The 19,036-nt window shown below is 38.6% G+C and overlaps 1 protein-coding gene across 1 annotated transcript in view; it reads left to right on the top strand.

Moving 5' to 3' along the window:
- The window catches only part of LOC121854410 (protein crumbs-like), a 151,728-nt gene that overhangs the window by 127,551 nt on the left and 5,141 nt on the right, over positions 1–19,036 (top strand). The window contains exons 32-36 of the mRNA XM_042349081.1: positions 379–564; positions 989–1,064; positions 9,873–10,105; positions 10,380–10,618; positions 11,851–12,038. Coding sequence (XP_042205015.1) covers positions 379–564; positions 989–1,064; positions 9,873–10,105; positions 10,380–10,618; positions 11,851–12,038 — 922 coding nt within the window. The remainder of the gene's footprint in view (positions 1–378; positions 565–988; positions 1,065–9,872; positions 10,106–10,379; positions 10,619–11,850; positions 12,039–19,036) is intronic.

Here is a 19,036-nt window from a genome sequence, read left to right as displayed (position 1 = left end):
AAAAATTTGATATAGGAGTTCATGAAGACTCCAGGCAGAGGAAAGAAGTATCAGTGTGAGCAAGGATGATAAACTAACTTACCATTGCAGCAGTGTGTGATTGTCACAATTTTTGATGTACTGTACTACAAATAGTAAAGTACAATAATCATATGTACAGTCATCCACAAACCTATCTGTACTTGAGTTGGTAAATGAATTTCAGAATGAACTGTGGAGACTCATGTTTTCTCGGTAAGGTTGTCCATTGTGTCATATTTTCTCAACACAATTTTGTATAGATAATTTTTTGAGTGACTGTACAGCATATAAAATGGTGCCAGATGGCTGTATGAAGAGCAGTTGGCCAAATACTCACAAATATTTTTTTTCCTTCAGGTGGGAGGTGTGCTGTTCTGGGCTGCAGGAATTGATGCTCATGTATGGGTTGGTCTGGACCACAGTTCTGTTGTGGTACATCAGACCAATGGTTCTGCATCTAGAAGTGCTTCCTTTACTTCAAATTCCACTCTGAATGGAGAGTGGCACTCTCTTTTTATCTCCTTTGATTTTACCGGCCTTCAGGTAAATAAAGTTTTAATTGTTTGTTCCTTTCTTACTTTCATATGTCTTCACCATTACCAAAAATAAGAGAGAATACACTTTGCTATTGTGTCTCATTCTGTACCTCCCTATGCAAGGAAGTGCCAAGATGATGATGCACACTTGGAACTAATGAATGTTGAAATTGTGTTTAATGGAGTTATTAAGAATGAAGTGGAAGGAAAGAGTAGAAAGAAGTCACTGACACTGAATTGAAAGGATGTAGAGAGAGGAGTGTGTCAGTGTAGAGAGTTATACCAGGACAGGGATGACTGGAGCAGATTATACAAAAGTCACTTTGTTGTATATTTGGAGATGAAACAAAACACAAATAGATAGTTTGTGTTGCATGGCAAGTATGTTTGAGGGAATTTTTATACAAAAGTAATTATTTTTCTTTTCTCAGATAATTTTGGATGATACAAGTTTGCTGGGCACAGATATTGCTGTTATCATCGATTTCACAACTCTTGTGTTAAATGGTATGTGTCTAAATACTTTTTTCAACCTACATAGAAAAATCTATTATTGATGATGTTCAGGAATTCTTAAACTTTGTTTTATATTATATGCAGTGGAGTCCATATATGATGAGATTTTTGTCACAAAACTAAAAGGTCATCATGTGTACAATCAAAGACAAAAGTCGTGTCGCGGTTTTGTCCGAAGATTAAATACAACTCGTGAAACATTAAGAGCCCCCTACCACAAGGCAGAACCCACCAAAAATTTAGCCCTTCGGCATATGTTTTCACCAAATTTCCCGACACGACTTTTGTCTTTCATTGTACACTCTTGCTTGTATATGTTTGAAGAATGTTGTTGCTAGTCAATCCTTCTTAACACCATTAAATATCATTCGCAGATTTTACCTAAGCAAATGTACTTTTTTTAAAGAATTTTTGTTCTTTTACTTTTACTTTTATCCTCTTCGCCACTGATCGGCTTGTTAGCCGCTTGGGCGATCGGTCACATCTCTGATTACTTTTCCTTTTCATTTATCTTCTTCACCAAAAGATCGGCTCGCTAGCCGCCCGGGCGATCGGTCACTTCTCTGTCAAGCACTGTTGGCAAATACTGGGCATGCACCGGCTCCTGAATGTACCTGAACCTGCTCCAGTGTTGGTCAAGTTTTGTCTTGAAAGAGCTCACACTCGGTGCCGTCACAACACTCTGGTAGATTGTTCCAAGAGTTTACAACCCTCACTTCAAAAAAGTTTGCCCTCACAGTTTTCTGGACTTGCGGCTTCTTCAATCTTGAGCTGTGACCCCTTGTGGGGCGAGCGTCCGCCAGCTTCAAGTAAGGACACTCAACTGAGTAGTGCCCCCTGAGATGCTTATACACCTCAACTAGGTCCCCCCTTGCCCATCTGTAGCATAAGCTAGGCAAGTTCAGGCGCTCCAATCTCTCAGGGTAGCTGAGGTGCCGAAGTGCAGGCACCAGTCTGGTGACCCTCCTTTGAACATTTTCAACCAACTGACAGTCCCTAGCATATCTCGGGGACCAGATGGGGTGGCAGTACTCCAGATGGGGAAGCACTTCACTCCTGAAGATTGTTACGAGGGACAGACCGTCTAGATATCTGAACGACCTTCTTATAAGACCCAATAATTTATTTGCCTGATTTACCTTCTTCTCGCAATGGCCCGAGAACTTCAGCTCATTGTCAACATATACACCTAGGTTCTTCTCACATACAGTCTCAACTAGTGCATTTTCTTCATCCCTTTGGGACATATGATACGCCTCCTTACCGTTGGTATGCCCCAGGTGCATCCTCTTACACTTGGTGACATTGAATCTCAGCAGCCATTTCTTCGACCATTCCTGGAGCCCACAGAGGTCCTTCTGCAGCTCTTCACAGTCAGCTTGGTTCTTAATTTCCCGAAATAACTTGGCGTCATCGGCAAACATTTGTATGGAGGAGTGTACAACGTCAGGCATGTCATTTATGAAACAAACAAACAACAGTGGGCCCAATACACTGCCCTGTGGTACCCCACTTGTGACAGGTGCAGATGACGATTTCGTGCCATTAATCACCACACACTGCATGCAGTCATGTAGAAAGTCTTCTATCCACGCTAGGACATTTCCCCGAATTCCGTACCCTTCCAGTTTGATTTTCAGCCTTTCGTGGGGTACACTGTCGAAAGCCTTGGCAAAATCTAGGTAAATATTGTCGATATTACCACCCCGTTCCAGAATATGGGTCCAAATATCCAATACCTTGAGCAATTGTGTTAAGCAGGAGCGCCCCGGCATAAAACCGTGTTGGCAATCCTTTACAAGGTTGTTTTGTATTAGATGTTCCATTGCGGCATCTCTAATAATACTCTGAAGTACTTTATATATTATGCTGGTCAGGCTCACCGGTCTATAGTTGTCCGTGGAGTGACGACCACCCTTCTTGAAGATAGGACTTACATAAGCCACTTTCCATTCACTGGGAACCATTTGTTCATCCAGGCATTTACAGAACAGGATCTTCAGGGGCTCTGCAAGCTCGTTGCACAACTCTCTTAGCACTCTAGGATGCACCATGTCAGGTCCGGGACTCTTATGGACCTTCTTTAGCCTGGACAGTTTATTTCTAATACCCTCTTCTGTGAACACAATGTGGGTCAGTGCTGTGTCGAACCGTCTGTCCTCAAACTCAGGAAGGTTAGTTGCATCCTCTCTTGTGAACACCGAGGAAAAGAAGCTGTTCAATGCCTCGGCTTTATCCTGGTCAGAATCTGCATAACTACCATTCACCAGCCTCAGGTCTGATACTCCTACTCGCATTTTCAATTTCGACTTTGCATAGCGGTAAAACGCCTTTGGGTTTGACTTGACCTCGCTTGCAACCAGCCTCTGGAACTCCTTTTCAGCCCTTCTACACTCTATCTTTGCTTGGTTTCTGGCTCTTGCATACATCATCCTGTCTTGCTCATCGTTTGACCCAACTCACGTCTTGAATTTCTGGGTTTTCTTCTTAATTTTGTTGACCGCCACATGGTTCATGTGTAGGGATCCCCTCGTATTCCTAGAAGCACTGGGTTTGGTCTTGGGTATATATTTATCGATCAAATGGGTCACTTTACTAGTTATGATAGTCAGCGTAGTGTCTGCGTTCTTGTACCTTAATACAATAACCTCGGGTTATTTTGCGAGACGGGCTGTGAATGTTCAAGAAGTAAAAAGAAAAATACAGTTATTGTATTAATTTTACATAAAAAATTTAACATGCATAATAGGTACAAAAAAGATCCACCAAAGCTTTGCCAAGCACACCTTTTATCAAGTCATTTTAGTTGTATCGGTTACAAATAGTTCTGAGACGGACAATCTGATGCATACACTTCTCAGTAAATCGTTCATTACCACATCTTATATAATTAATTTACGCATTCTTACAATTGTTGCTGTATAGTACATGCTTATTGTTATAATGTCATAATTTTAGTGAAAATACATGTACAGTATGTGTTGGCTAGCTGATGCAGGGTGGTGGTAGTTTTTTTGGGTGCAGGTGATGGTCAGTTGAATACAATGCCTTTATGTAAATCAGGCCAAGAGGAAAATCTAGGTGGGAATTTGTCTGGTGCCCGTAACTTTTAAATCACCTTTATATACATTTTCTTAAAAATATGGACGATACTATATTAACAGGTTAGTTTTCACTTTCTCCAAAAATATCAATTTACATAAAATATGCCTGACCTAATACAGAACAGTACAGTCGACCCTCGTTAATTCGGACTAATAGGGGGGAAGGGTGTCCGTTTTAGCCGATTGTCTGAATTAACCGATTTAGGGGTTAATATTGCATTATATTTCAAAGTCATTGTTTTCGTCACGATTTTATCCCACTTTCCACTGTAATACATACGTAATTTCAGCAAAAATATTACATTTCCGTTAATGTATTATATCAAGCACAGTATGAATAGAATATCATTGTAATATAACAGTATTTTAACCAAAAACTATTAAAAAAACGAATAACATCTCAAGAACATCGGAAGCTTGGGTAAAGTCTTTTGTTTTCGTCATGTATTTTATCTTATTTTACATTGAAATACATCACATTTCAGCAAAACTACTATTTATTTCCGAGAATATATTCATTCGGGCGCAGTTTAGGTAAAATATACGTGTGATGTAACAGTTTTTTAACTGAAAACGATTCGAAAAACATGTACTCTCTAGCCCTGTTCAAGGAGAGGACTGGGAGAAGCTGTTTGGTGCTGCAGACGATGACAAGGAAAATGATTTGGATGGATTTTAATGAAAATATTCAGAAATATGGTATCGTAGTATTTATTCAAGTAAATTAGGATAGGATATTATTGTAATACAACAGTTTTTGAACTGATAACCAATCGAAAAGCAATTACGGTAACATCTTTTGAACGAAAAAAAGCGAAAGTCATTGTTTTCGTCACGATTTTATCCCACTTTCCACTGTAATACGTACGTCATTTCAGCAAAAATATTACATTTCCGTGAATGCATTATATCAAGCACAGTATGAATAGAATACCATTGTAATATAACAGTATTTTAACCAAAAACTATTAAAAAAACTAGTAATTTCTCTTGAACATCGGAAGGTTAGGTAAAATCTTTTGTTTTCGTCATGTATTTTATCCTATTTTACATTAAAATACATCACGTTTCAGCAAAGCTACTATTTATTTCTGAGAATATATTCATTCAGGCACAGTTAAGGTAAAATATACATGTGATGTAACAGTTTTTTAACTGAAAATGATTCAAAAAACAAGTGTACGGTGTAGCTGATACTCAACAGCTGGTGGTGTGTCATGCGTCGTTGTAAACAATAGGAGGTTGAAGTAGATTACCGGGTATTATATTAAGTGTGATACCGTATATGATATGATAAGTTAGCCTGTGCTAAGAACTTCAACATAGACTACTGAAAACACGTTGTAAGGTAATTTAGCCTATTGTTAGTTGGTGAGCTTCATTTGCTGAAGGAACTGCACAACTTTTCATTACTAATTGGTATATATTTTACGTTTCCATTGTTTACTGGCGGTAAATGGTAAATATTTTTCATGTCTGAAGCCAAAAGTTGCATCCCCCCCACACTAGTGGTGGAGATGTTGCATTTAACCAAAAAGACGCTGGTGTTATCCCAGCAGTGGGTGGACCAGCATTTTAGCTTTAGGTCCGCGTAGGTAATATTACTAAAAAAAAAAAAGTTCAGATTTTGTCCGAATTATCCGAACTCTGGATTAAAGGGGTCCGAATTAACGAGGGTCGACTGTACCTTAGTTTTTGGCGAGGTCAAAAAATAAATTTTGTTTAAATTCCATACTAAGGTACTACTTTATATGCTGATTAAGGATCTGGGTTCACAATTAAAAAATTTGAGTAATTAGTGTTAATTAATGACCATTGAAGTAATTAGATATTTAAAAAGTCAATTATGCTGTGCCTGTAAGTTTTAAATCACCTTTATATGCATTTTATTAAAAATATAGACTATCAGGGTGTCTGCTGGTCAGCAAAACCTGAAAAAGGCAGGGAATTTTGTTATTTTGACAGCAATCTTACCATAAATTAATGATGTATTACAGTGAGTCCTCGCTTAACGTCGTGGTTCCGTTCCTGAAAACCACAACGTTAACTGAATAAATTTTCCCCATAAGAAACAGATAAAATACGAGAGTTACGTTCCCCAGCCTCCCTTTACCCGATAAAATACATTACATACACAGAAATTCAATGGCATTTTTATAGAAAATAGTAAATATATAAATAAACTAAATCATTTTGTATTTTACTCACTGATGGGCAGAGGTGGTGGAACAGGTGTGTGGTGGGTAGTGGAGTGGAGGAGGAGAGTGGCGAGTCACTGAGTCCCGGCGGGTGGCTCCTCCCGCTCTGACTGGGGTTCCTCCGCTGCTAGTTGCTCCTCCTCGCTTACAGACTGTTGTGAAGATGCTGCTTCTGCCTTCCAGTGACGAAAAAAAGAATCCAGAGTTGAAGAGTTGACTGCTTAGTGCTCCTCTTCTTTTTGTCCTTGTAGATCTCATTATAGTAACTAAGAGTTTCCTCCATGTTGCGTACAATCTTTGAGTTACGTTCTCTATTTGGGTTATCATCAATAAAGATTTGTATTCCTTGCTGGATCATGTCGAACGCTTCTGCCATCCTCTTGGTAGTTAGCATTCATTGTGGTTCTTCTTTTTCGTCATTGTCTTCAGCGACACTGTTCTGTTAACAGTTGCAGATCTTCATTAGTAAGCTCTTCTGTATGGGATGCCAGGACTTGCTCAATATCCTCAGATTCCAACTCATAAAAGCCTGCCTGTCTAGCCAAGCTGAGGATATCCCTATTCACAGATGGGACTAAGTCCGTGAATCCTGTAAAACTGTTCACGCACTCGAGCCATAACTTACGCCACACACCATTCAGGCAACTTTCTGAAACTTCTTCCCATGCCTTGCCAATATTGTCGATTGCATGAAGAATGTTGAAGCCCCGGCAATATTCTCGGATCTTAGGTTTATTTTTTCCGTCAGTAGCCTTGAGCAGTTGGTCCATGGTACGCCGTAAATAATACGCTTTGAATGCGGCGATAACGCCTTGGTCCATAGGCTGCAGCAGTGCTGTCATGTTGGGAGGCAGGAAGACAACTCGAAGATTGTCATGTAAGTCGTCGAGACTGGGAGGATGTGCTAGAGCATTGTCAATGACAAGAAGAATTTTGAAGTCCAAGTTCTCCTTGGCACAATATTCCTTCAGTGCAGGGACGGTGTACACAGTTAACCTCTGGCTTAGTATGGAGCTAGTTATCCAATCCATGGCTTTTTATTTGCCTTGTAGATAACAGGAAGGTGATCCTTAGAGTAACCTTTCATGGCACGTGGGTAGGCAGCGCGAGAAATTAGCATAGACTTCAGCTTGAAGTCGCCAGCAGCGTTCACGCCAAGCAGCAGCGTCATGCGGTCTTTTGCCGCTTTAAACCTGGCACTCTTTTTTCTTCCTTGGAGATATAGGTTCTTTCCGGCATCTTCTTCCAAAAGAGACCAGTCTCATCCACATTGAAGACTTGCTTCGCTGAGTAGCCTCCTTCCTCAATAATGCTTTTGAACTCCGGCGGGAATATCTCGGCAGCAACCGTATCTAAACTAGCAGCTTCACCCGTCATCTTAATATTATGAAAGTTATAACGATGCTTAAAACGTTGAAACCATCCTCGGCTGGCCGTAAGGTCTCATCCTTCGATCCTTCACCCTTTGCTGCCTAAGGAAACAGCAATGTCCACTGCATGTTCACTTTTCTCAAAACGGGTTAAAACCTCCATTTTCTTAGCAAGGCTAATGGTCTTACGTTGCTTCTTCACAACACTAGCATCACTAGCACTTGATGGGTGCTTGGAAGCCATTTTGAATGGTTAGAGTACAGTATTAAGAGAAAAAACACTAAAACACGCATGAACGCTGTGGAAGCCTAACAAGGCTGGCAACGCTTGGGGATGCTGTGTGATGCTCCAAGAGTGAGAGCGTAGCGTGCCAAAAAATGCGCTGTACAAAGTAGTCCGTAACGACGTTATACTGAATCGGCGAGACGTTATCTGAATTATGGGTATCTAAAGAATAGCGGTGTTATAATGAAACAACGTTATCGGGGGCAACATTAAACGAGGACTTTGCGATCAATAACCAAATATTACAGGTTATACCTACTAATTCTGCAATTACAGTGGTCCCTCGGTTAACGAGCACAATTTGTTCCAGAAGGTTGCTCGTTAACCGAAAAACTCGTTAACTGAAACCATTGTTTCAATGGGTTTTTGGGTAATTGGTTCCAGCTCACCGAAAATTGCCTAAAACAACAAATAAGGTAGTAAAGTACACTTACTTTGAGGTGTGTATGTAGAAGGCTCCTGGATGATGATGATGATGATGGGAATTAGAATGGGGGTGGAGGAGAAGGGAGAAGAGAAGGCATTGGGGTGGAAGAGAAGTCATCCCATGGCACCATTTCACCCATAAAATTTTAGTTCTCTGTGTAAATCAAGATTATTTTCTTTGAATCAACACTGCACTGCATTATATATTGTCAATATGTAAAATAAATTTCAAAATGACCAATAATTTGCTTGGAAACACAGAAAAAAGCGTTTAGTTGAAGAGAATCTCAAGCAAGATGTTAACTCCACTGAAAAGACACAGAGACTGACGCCTGTATGGTGTGTTGACAGGCTGGATGGTGCGCATAAAACTAGTTTCCTGTACTTCAATTATGTTCAATAATTGTTAAAATGACTAAAAAATTTAATATTAAACTTTTGAAATTTAAGCCCTAAACCGATTACTGTATTGGCGAACTAATACTACAGCTGGTGGATCGCTAAATGCAAGCGAAAACATGTTGAGTTCCACTCGTAAGAAACTCGCTAATCGAGGGATTGCTCGTTAACCGAATTTAAGAATCTTATTGAAGGTAAATCGTTAACCGAGGGATCACTGTAGTATTGTCAGAGATGAATTGTTCTTATAATTAAGTGACTTTATTAAAGTGGATGATTCCACATATTAATCATGAGTCATATAGGTAGATCAGGAGTGTGATTTTTCGGTTTTTGTTGGATTTCTGGATTTTTTGGAACGTCCAGGTCGACCCATGGGAATCGCACGAATCCGAGGAGAAATATAGGGAGGGGTGTGTCAAGGTCTTTGCCGATGTTCATCACTAGACTTGGGGTGGGTTGTGAAAGGGTCTTCAATTTTTTTATTAATATCATTTATATTATCTTTAAATTTCCCAATAGTATACAGTATACATATTATTGAAAACCTCTAATATTGTTATTGGCATTATAAATACCAAATTAATGTACCTGGAATTTTTCAAATTTACAACTGGAAAAACATGGAAAAGCCTGGGAATTTTATTTTGTCTGGCCAGTAGACACGCTGATACTGTACTCTTATTTTTATATTCATATAGTTTATTTTGTCAATAATTCATTCTCTTTACTGCAAAGCTTCACTCATGTTTAACTTTGGACCTAAGTAATGTTGCACTAGATAGGACCGTAGTTTTAGAAATACTGTACTAAAATGTAAAGTGTTTACCCACACATTGTGACAAGGCGACCAACTCTATCACATCTTAGGTTACAAGCCATCATGCCTAATCTTGTACCCATTTCTTGTACAATTAGTCTGCCAATGGAAGTACAAGGGTAGCAGTATTAAATTTATAAGGTGTAATATATGTTGTCATTATAACTTTTGTCATTCTAATCATTTACATTTACAGGAGATATAAGGATTGGTGCATCACCTGATACACTACCAACCCACAGTCTTTTGGACCCATCACTTGTTGACTCCTCAACCACCTCAATAAGATCCCTCCAGCCTGAAGATGACTTTATGCCCCAAGTGTTCCGAGGGTGTCTGGGAGCCACCAGAATCCAGGGGGTGTTGGTTCCATTCTTCTCACAGCTCCATCTTATCAACAACTCAGCAGCTAACCAGTTTCTGAGACTAGTAAGCATAGGGTAACATTTTGTTTTGTCCTTAATAATGTGTCATGATGAGGAAAAAAGGAAGTGAGAGAAGCTACATTACCAGTATACATACATACTGTATATGAATGTTTCTTCGCCTTTGTCAGTGGCTCATACACATTCTGCCTTATAATATTTATAATTGCTGTGTTTATATTTAATTCACTTAAGGTTATTTGCATGTTTACTCTATTAGGTAAGATAATGAACAGGATATGGCATCAAATTTCTTACACTGATTCTCTTGTCCATAGGACGAGTCCTTCACCAGTATTGGTTGCACAGTTTGTTATAATGAAGAATGCCTGAATGGAGGTTCTTGTTCCAACCCAGCAGAAGTCTTCAGTTGTTCATGTCCAATTGGTTTTGAAGGCTCATTATGTGAAATTAACATTGACGAATGTGTTGCTAATCAGTGCCTTAATGGAGCAACTTGTGTTGATGGCATCAATCAGTATACCTGTAAATGTATGCCAGGATACACAGGAGAATTGTGAGTATTCTCTCAAAATGAATTATATAGATACTGTTATAGTAGTTTTTATTTTACTGAAAGGGATGATTCACAGCATTTTTTTTTTTCGTACCTAAAACTCATTTTGACTTGGAATTGGAAATAAAGTTTTTAGCTAGTTTATTATCTCCATAGAGAAACATGAAGCTTGTCACCAGTACATTATTAGAAAACAAGAAATATACAGGATGTTCCGTAAATACCATTCATAAATCAGGGGGTGTATTCCTGAGACACAAATAAAGATAAATAACTAAATTGTCAATTCTCAATACTTTTGGAGTTACAGCACATGGCAGGTTTGGTAGTAATGTGATAAAACCTACAGTATATGGGGTGTAAATGAAACATCCACTGCTGTTAGTGTCGTTTATTAACAATACTGGTACCATATGCCATATGATTTGTACTGGGATTAACATTTAGAGCAAATGTTCAAAGTTCCGCCCCGTTGGTCAATGCAGGCCTCAGCCCATCGCACAAATGAGTGTTGCATACGCTCAAAGACCCCGGGGATGTTTCGAATGTTTGTCACACTTTCTGTACACAGCGCCACAATTCCTTGTGGTGTGGGACCTCTGTAACACACACCTTGCTTTTTATGTGACCTCGCAGGTAGAAATCAAGGTGATTTATTTCTGGTAACCGTAGGTTTCATCATATTCCTATCAAACCTGTCATGTGCTGTATCTGAACTATTGAGAATAAAAAATTTGGTCATTTATCTTTATTTATGTCTCGGGAATACACCCCCTGATTTATGAAAGGTATTTACGGAACACCCTGTATACTGTATGCAGTACAGTATATATTTTTAAGGAATATCTGTGGTAATAATTTTATTATATTAAACATTTTATAAAACATTATTGAAATTTAAAAGTATTAGCAATGATTTTTTTTCACAAACTGTATACTTTGCTGATGTCCTTTCAAATCAGATATTCTGATTCAATTACTGTAAAGGGTCTTGAGGAACTTTTTTCTTCTCACATTTAATCTTCTGTCCACTGAAATGCAAGGTGGGTAGAATCCAAAGCAAACAGCAACTCTTCCTTCATTCTTTCAGGCATAATAAGTTATTCCTGCTGAGATTTCTGTTTGGTGTACCCCTATTGCTTCACACAGCCTGACTTAACTCATCAGCAGCATGTTTTCCCCCAAAAAATCATACATTGTATAGGAAATTAATCAAAAATTTTAATTTCCAGTTGTGAAGAAGACATTGATGAATGTGCTACCAGCCCGTGCAAGAATGGCGGTGTTTGTGTGAATGAAGTTGCTCGGTTTGTGTGCCAGTGCCCAGAGGACTTCATTGGGCTGACCTGTGAGGAGTTGAAAGTCAAGAATTGTTCCAACTTGATGTGTCTCAATGGTGCAACTTGCACAGATATTTTCAGTGAGTTGCTGTAATTTAGGTTTTCTGGAAGTTCCTTTTCATAATAGTATATAAACTCTTACATGATTATATGTTCAGATGTGCAAAACAACCAACCTGTATGATATGAGGCAAGAATTAATGAAATGGGAAAAGAAAATATGAGAAGAACTGATATATATTTTTTGAGGAAAATATTTTAGAAATAGTAAAACTGTTTCTTTCATAAATTTCTTGAGCATTGGGGACAGAGAATTCAGTATCTATACAGTAGAACGTCGATATAACGGGAGATACGTTCCAGGAGAGGTCGCTTTAAATCTAATTTGCACTAAATCGAAGTGTTGCTTCAATGGAATAATTTAATTTGGTACTTGAGAGAAACACAAAATACTAAAAGGATTTTTATTAACTAATAAATATGAGAAACATATATGGCGTAATGATGTATAGGCAGCAAGCACTCCCTACAGTTGAGTTGAGAGCTGGACGGTACTGTTACTGTGTGGTACTGCACTGTACTGTCTGCTGCCTTGCATCACTGGCCCTCCCCCTGCACTTTCACTTTCCTCTCAACTTATTTTTTCATTACTTTAGGCTATCAAAAATAGATTTTTAGTTAGGCAAGTCATCCTCTGAAGATGCAGAGCCCAACTCAGCCAACTCATCATCCACATTACTGTCTGGTGCTGTGGAGGCACCTGACACGCGGGAAGTACTGGATAACGGCTGTGTCTGCCCAGAAGTAGATGGGCCAGTTAATGATGTAGTGGCTGGCCTCTTGGATCATGGTGGCGATGGGTGATGCACGTGGTGGAAGGAGATAGTGTCACACAGCATGTCCGTTCACTAGAGCGTCGGCGCGAGAACTGAGGGTGCGGGAGGGTGTCTGGCGGGAAACATTAGTCGCAAAACTTAAAATATTGTGTCACTTTAAATCAATAATTTAAAATCGATTTGCATTAAATTGACGTTCTACTGTATTAGTTATGTCATATTTAATTAGAGAGGTACAGTATAAGTGGAAGACTTTCTTTTTTTACTAAACATGATGTTTTGAGGAACTGAAATATCAACCATCTTACAGTTAACAAGGGTAAATTAGGTAAAGGTGTGTACCAAACACTGTTTGCTTATTTATGTTTGGTAATAATTCGTTCCTTAGTGTTTTATTAGTGGAAAATTACTGAAGCTTGGGCAGTATCACCTCAGTCCCTGCAGTTTACTTTTCCTTGAGGTGCCACAATTCTTCCATGGTTATGTTGTTTATGGTTGATTTAATAGAGGATGCTTAAACAAATTTCACCGTTTTTTCATAACATTTGAATGTGCATTTAGACCCTTTTCTGCAGTTCTGTGTGTTCTCTGAACCTTAGGGCCAGTGACTGTAGTGTTGCTTGATCAAGGGCGTACCCAGGATTTCATCAGGGAGGGGGGGTTAACTAAAAACTTAGATTGGCAATATTATGTTGGACTCCATTAATGTGATATGCAAATTTTACTTACTTTTCGTTACACAATGATTCATGCTAGGCATGAATACAGTCTCTCCTCGACATACGACATATGCGACTTACGACAACCTTGACTTACGACGGCCATTGTCGTATAAAATATTTCACATTATTTTTGAGTCCAGACGTATGGTCGTAAAGTGACGCCGTACGGCAACTTCGGCTGGCACACCCTGCCGCCACGTGGTGTACAGCATCCACGTCGTATCCCGCTCAGTTTGTGTTTGGCCGTCGTTGTTCTTAGTTATCGCGTTGTGTACTTACAAAATTTTTTTTGTAATTCCCTTTAAAATGGCTGGCAAGCGTAAAAGTGAGTGTTCTTGTGGTGCTGTGAAGAAAAATAGACAATCAATTACTTTTAAGATGTAAATGAAAACAATTATGAGATATGAAAATGAAAAAAAAGGTATCAACAATTTCACGTGACCTTGGCTTCTCTCACTCGACGATATCAAAAATTTTGAAGGACGAGGAACGAATTCGTGAGGTAGTGAAAGGATTAGCACCTATGAAGGGCACAATAATAATGAAAAAAGACAAGGTCCTCTTCATGAGATGGAGAAATTATTCATGACATGGATGGAATATCAGCTACAAAAGCGTTTACCGATAAACTTCTAACCATACAGGCTAAGGCAAGAAGCCTTTTCGAAACCCTGAAAGAGCAGGCAGGAGATGAGTGCGACCAAAACTTCACAGCAAGTCATGGGTTGTTCCAAAGGTTTAAAAATTTTTTTACAATTTGCACAGTGTACAGGTGAGTGGAGAGGCAGCAAGTGCTGATGTGGGTGCTGCTGAAGCTTTTAAAAAGGAGCTCGATTGTGTCATCGTGGAGAATTTTTGCATGAGCAAATATTTAATGTGGATGAAACTGGTTTATTCTGGAAGCTCATGCCAGAATGGACATACACCCACAAAGAGGCAAAAACCATGCCAGGATTCAAGTCATTCTGTTGGGGCGAATGTAGCTGGTTTCAAGGTAAAACCCTTCATGATACAGTATATCATTCTGAAAACCCAAGGGCTTTTAAAAATGTCAGCAAGCACATTGCCAGTGTTTTATCACAGTAATAAGAAAGCATGGATGACCCCAGCATTGTTTAAGGATTGGTTCCTGAGTTGTTTCATTCCACGAGCCAAGGAGTATTGTCTGCAACAAGGGGTAACGTTCAAGATTTTGTTAATTTTAGATAATGCTCCGGGACACCCATCACACCTGGATGACCTGCACCTTGGTGTTGAGGTAGTCTACCTTCCACCTAACACTACCTCTGTCATCCAACCCATGGATCAAGGTGCTATTGCTGCTTTTAAAGCGTATCATTTATGTACGACCCATCCAGACTATTGCTGCTGCTGAACGTGAGAAAATGTTATGAGAATTTTGGAAGGACCACAATATTTTGCAATGTACAAAGAACATAGCTGCAGCATGGTATGAGGTTACAGGTCAGTGCATGAATGGAATATGGAAGAAGGTCCTGAAAAGATATGTGAATAGTTTCAAAGGATTTAATGAAGATGTAGCAGTTTCTGAGATTAGTAACAAGATAGTGCAGATGGGTAAACAGCTGGAGTTAGAAATTGATAATGAAGATGTTGAGCAGTTGATGAAAAGTGTAGCAGATGGGCTAAGTAACGAGGATCTTATTGAACTGGAGGCACAGAAATTGGCAGAGGAAGAAGAGACAAAATGTAGAACAACCTGCTCCTCCCAAAAAAGTTTTCAGTGAAACAAATGGCAGAGGCATTTACGACTATTAATAAGGGGATGCAAATGTTTGAAGAAATGGATTCTAATGTTGAGCGATTTGCAAAAGTTGACAGACAGATCCAAGATGCACTTGCTTGCTTCAGGGAGATTTATACTGGAAAAGAAAAGGCAAACTGTGCATTCTAAATTGGACGTATTTTTTTAAGAAGTCCCCCACTGCTGCCTCTTCACTCCCTGAAGATGATCCAATACCTTCAACAAATAAGTGATAGACTGTCTGAAGAAAGCGAAGTTGATGACCCACCCTGTCTCCTTCACTGCTTCATCCAATTAATGTAGTCTCCATACTTAATTAAAAAATTACTGAGACCCTTGTACATTCAGCTGACTACATTAAAAGTAAGTGCACAGTAACACTTTATTTATTTTTCATTATTGATTACTTTTGCTGTACAGTATTTTATTTTAAAATTTCTACTTATTATTTTTGTCAATTCGACTTACAACCAAATCGACGACCTGGTCGTCGTGCTTGAACCCTGTCTTAAGTCGAGGAGACTGTACATACTTCACAAACTAACTTCTCTTTAACACTTTCTAAAAAATATCCTTCTTTACTTGATAATCACAGATAAGCATGCATACTGGTTAGCCTTTTTTATTACCTAATCACAGGCAGTTACAAAAAGAAAGTATGAATGAAGTAAAATCTTAAAAGAACAAGAAATTTAATATCAAATACAGCATGTACAAATTGAAAAAAAAAGCTACTTAGTATTTTCAAACACTCTTTCATAGTAAGCACAGGACAAATACACAGAAATCCCCCTGTGATATATCAAATTCAATTAACTTCATTAGGACTCGAAACTGGTACACAGAGAATAGGTACCCCAGCTGTTACCACTGCTCTACGACCCTTCAAACCTTATTTGTAAGGTTTTAAGGGTCGATGCAGTGGTAACGGCTGGGATTCCTGTTCTCTCTCTACCAGTTTCGAGTCCTGATAATTCATTGAATTCCCGGTACGAAAATAACGAAACAATTAATTAATATACAGGTATATTAATTAGAAAGGACATATCATTAATACTATTCAAGTTGCTATGTTATTCTTATTCTGAGCAAAATTATCAAGAATCAAAGGGGCATCACTTAGACTTGGGTTTATTTCTGTTTATAGCCATTAGGGCCATACCTGACAATCTATCTTCCTTCATGGTGCCATGCAGCGAGGTTTTTAGTCTCCGTAGATTTGAGACTGATCTTTCAGGGCTTGCTGTTGTAACTGGTTGGACATCAATAACTTGCAGCAATCTGTTTATGACAGGAAAGCTGTTGCTGTCACATTTTACTAGGGCTGGGATAGCATCTGTAGTCCTAGTATTGTGAGGTGCTAATTTCCACATTTCTGCCCAAACATCCCATTCTCCTAGAGCTTGCTGAAATGTAGCATGGGGTAAGATTTTACTCCAAAAGCTATAAGCCTTTTTCAATATTGGCGTACTGGTACTTCGGTGATTTTTCATCTATGTAGAAGGTCCATTATTCAAGGTATTCATGAGGGGTTCTTCACTTTTAAAATGCCTAATAGTTATAGAAAAAACTTATTAAACACAACTGGCTGAAAATATCACAGACTATGACAGATAACAATTGGATTAGTGAGGTTAATATTTAGTAAGTATCGTAAATATTCTCTGTATCACAATCACAGTATCACTATATTCCTCTAACCCGCTTACAAACAGTCCCGATTTATGTGCCACGTTGGTGCCGAAATACTGTTATCTATTTCCTGAAATTTTTTTCCTTCTTGTAACACTGTTGATAATGTACTGCACAGCACTTTGTTATTCAGCAATCTTCACTGATATAGTTACGGTACACAAGCCCTACGGCTACATAATTACGAAGGATGAGTAGCTTAATAGCAACTGGAAATTCTATTGGACACTAGTGGCTGAACAAACATCGCAGATTGCTGACAGTTCAATTATTGTAGGCAATATATATGATTATAGCATGTCATAAACATTCTCTATATCACTTTTCACTATACAGTACTGTATTCATGATTCAATAACACGCTAAAAATAACGTGGATGCGTAAACACCTTTCAATCATTTCTGACAATTTTTATATCAATTTATAAAATCACTGCAGTCTTCATTGATGAGTACTGTATAAACGCACTATATAGCACAATTAAGCCTGTAAGTCATATGAAACGATAAATATAGGCATGCAGGATGATGCAGCAAAGATATTATGTAGCACTACACGCTACTGACCAATGCTCTCTGGCAGTTTAAACACAACTGAGATATACTCAGGCGGCAGTGCACGACAGACATTCGTTGAGCTAAGAAAAAACGCTGTTTTTTTTTTCTAAAAACCAGTTTTTGTGATATAGTCCAGAATGCGACGTCTAGCTTTATACCTAGGTATGTAAATGCCTAGCATTAAGTCGTCAGGCCAACATGGGGTACCGGCAATTAAAACATCAAATAATTACTTAAATACGTAATATTAGGAGGACACTCCTAAATGGGTTAATTTGGCCAATGTTTCTGATATTTTGATTTACAAACTAAGTATTTTTTGAGAAAGCTTAAAAAGCTCAATTGGGTGGGGGAACGCCCATGTCCCCCCTCAGTATGCCCTTATGCTTGATGGCTATATTGCTTCATTTACACCTTACCCTTCTGAAATTTTTAGTGCTACCCATGATTTAATATCGTCGCCCTCTTGCCAATGACAGTTTTTACCTGTCTAAACACCATTTTGACCAAAACAAATTCTTTACTAACCTGTTTTAACTTTCTGGTGTTCATACAGGAAATGTCATTATAATTATTGGTATCCATTCATATTTTGTGTGGTAAATGTGCAGTACAGGAATTTGTGGATAGGAGTGAAAGTAGAAATCCTCACACTTGTTATGTACCATGTGTGTGAGCTCATTACTTGTGAGTTAATTCTGGCACATAATTGTTAGCTTTTTAACCTGTGCGGTACTATTGTTTTTTCATGTTGACTGATTACCCTGTTTTCTAGATGCATTTCTTGGAAAACAGTTTTTTGAGGGATGTGATTTTATTTATTTATTTATTTATTTATTTATTTATTTATTTTTTTTTTTTTGGGGGTTTAATGATGCATTTATCAGCTTTGCACCTACTCAGAATATGAAGCATGATAACATTATAATGAATGACTAATTAAACATTACAATTATTTTTTTCCAGATCCCTTAACTGGTGTTGCGGAGATACACCTGTTCATGTAAATTTGGCTTCTCAGGAAGCAACTGTGAAATTATAACCGATTTTTGTGCACTGAAGAGTATCAACTGTGTGCATGGTACTTGTGACCTGACCTACCAGGATGAGGTTAGTCAATTAGGACCAGAGTTAATTTTCATTTATTGATGTACTGTGCTATACTTATTGATAGGTTCAGTGTCTTAAGGAAATGCATATACATTGAGAGAATGAACCATCTTCCTGGAATTTTTATGAATACATAACAGAGCGGTTGAGCCATTTGACACATGTTTAGAGCCCATAAACAGTTGGCAGGCCTGTGGAACGGAAGGGTTGCCAGTGACACCATTCACTGTGGTGGGTAGTCATGTTTCATTATACTTTGGCCAAAGCTGGGAAGATACTTCATTCTCTCACTGTGTACACACACACACACACACACACACACACACACACCACTCACTCATCCTCCTCACTCCTCCTCTGTTGAATAAGAAGTTCAATGTACTATTCACAAATTT

The sequence above is a fragment of the Homarus americanus genome, unplaced genomic scaffold (assembly GCF_018991925.1).
Source record: "Homarus americanus isolate GMGI-L3 unplaced genomic scaffold, GMGI_Hamer_2.0 scaffold54443, whole genome shotgun sequence".
NCBI classification, from domain to species: Eukaryota; Metazoa; Arthropoda; class Malacostraca; order Decapoda; family Nephropidae; genus Homarus; species Homarus americanus.
The sequence above is the reverse complement of the archived record's forward strand: the minus strand, read 5'-3'. Positions and strand labels throughout refer to the sequence as shown.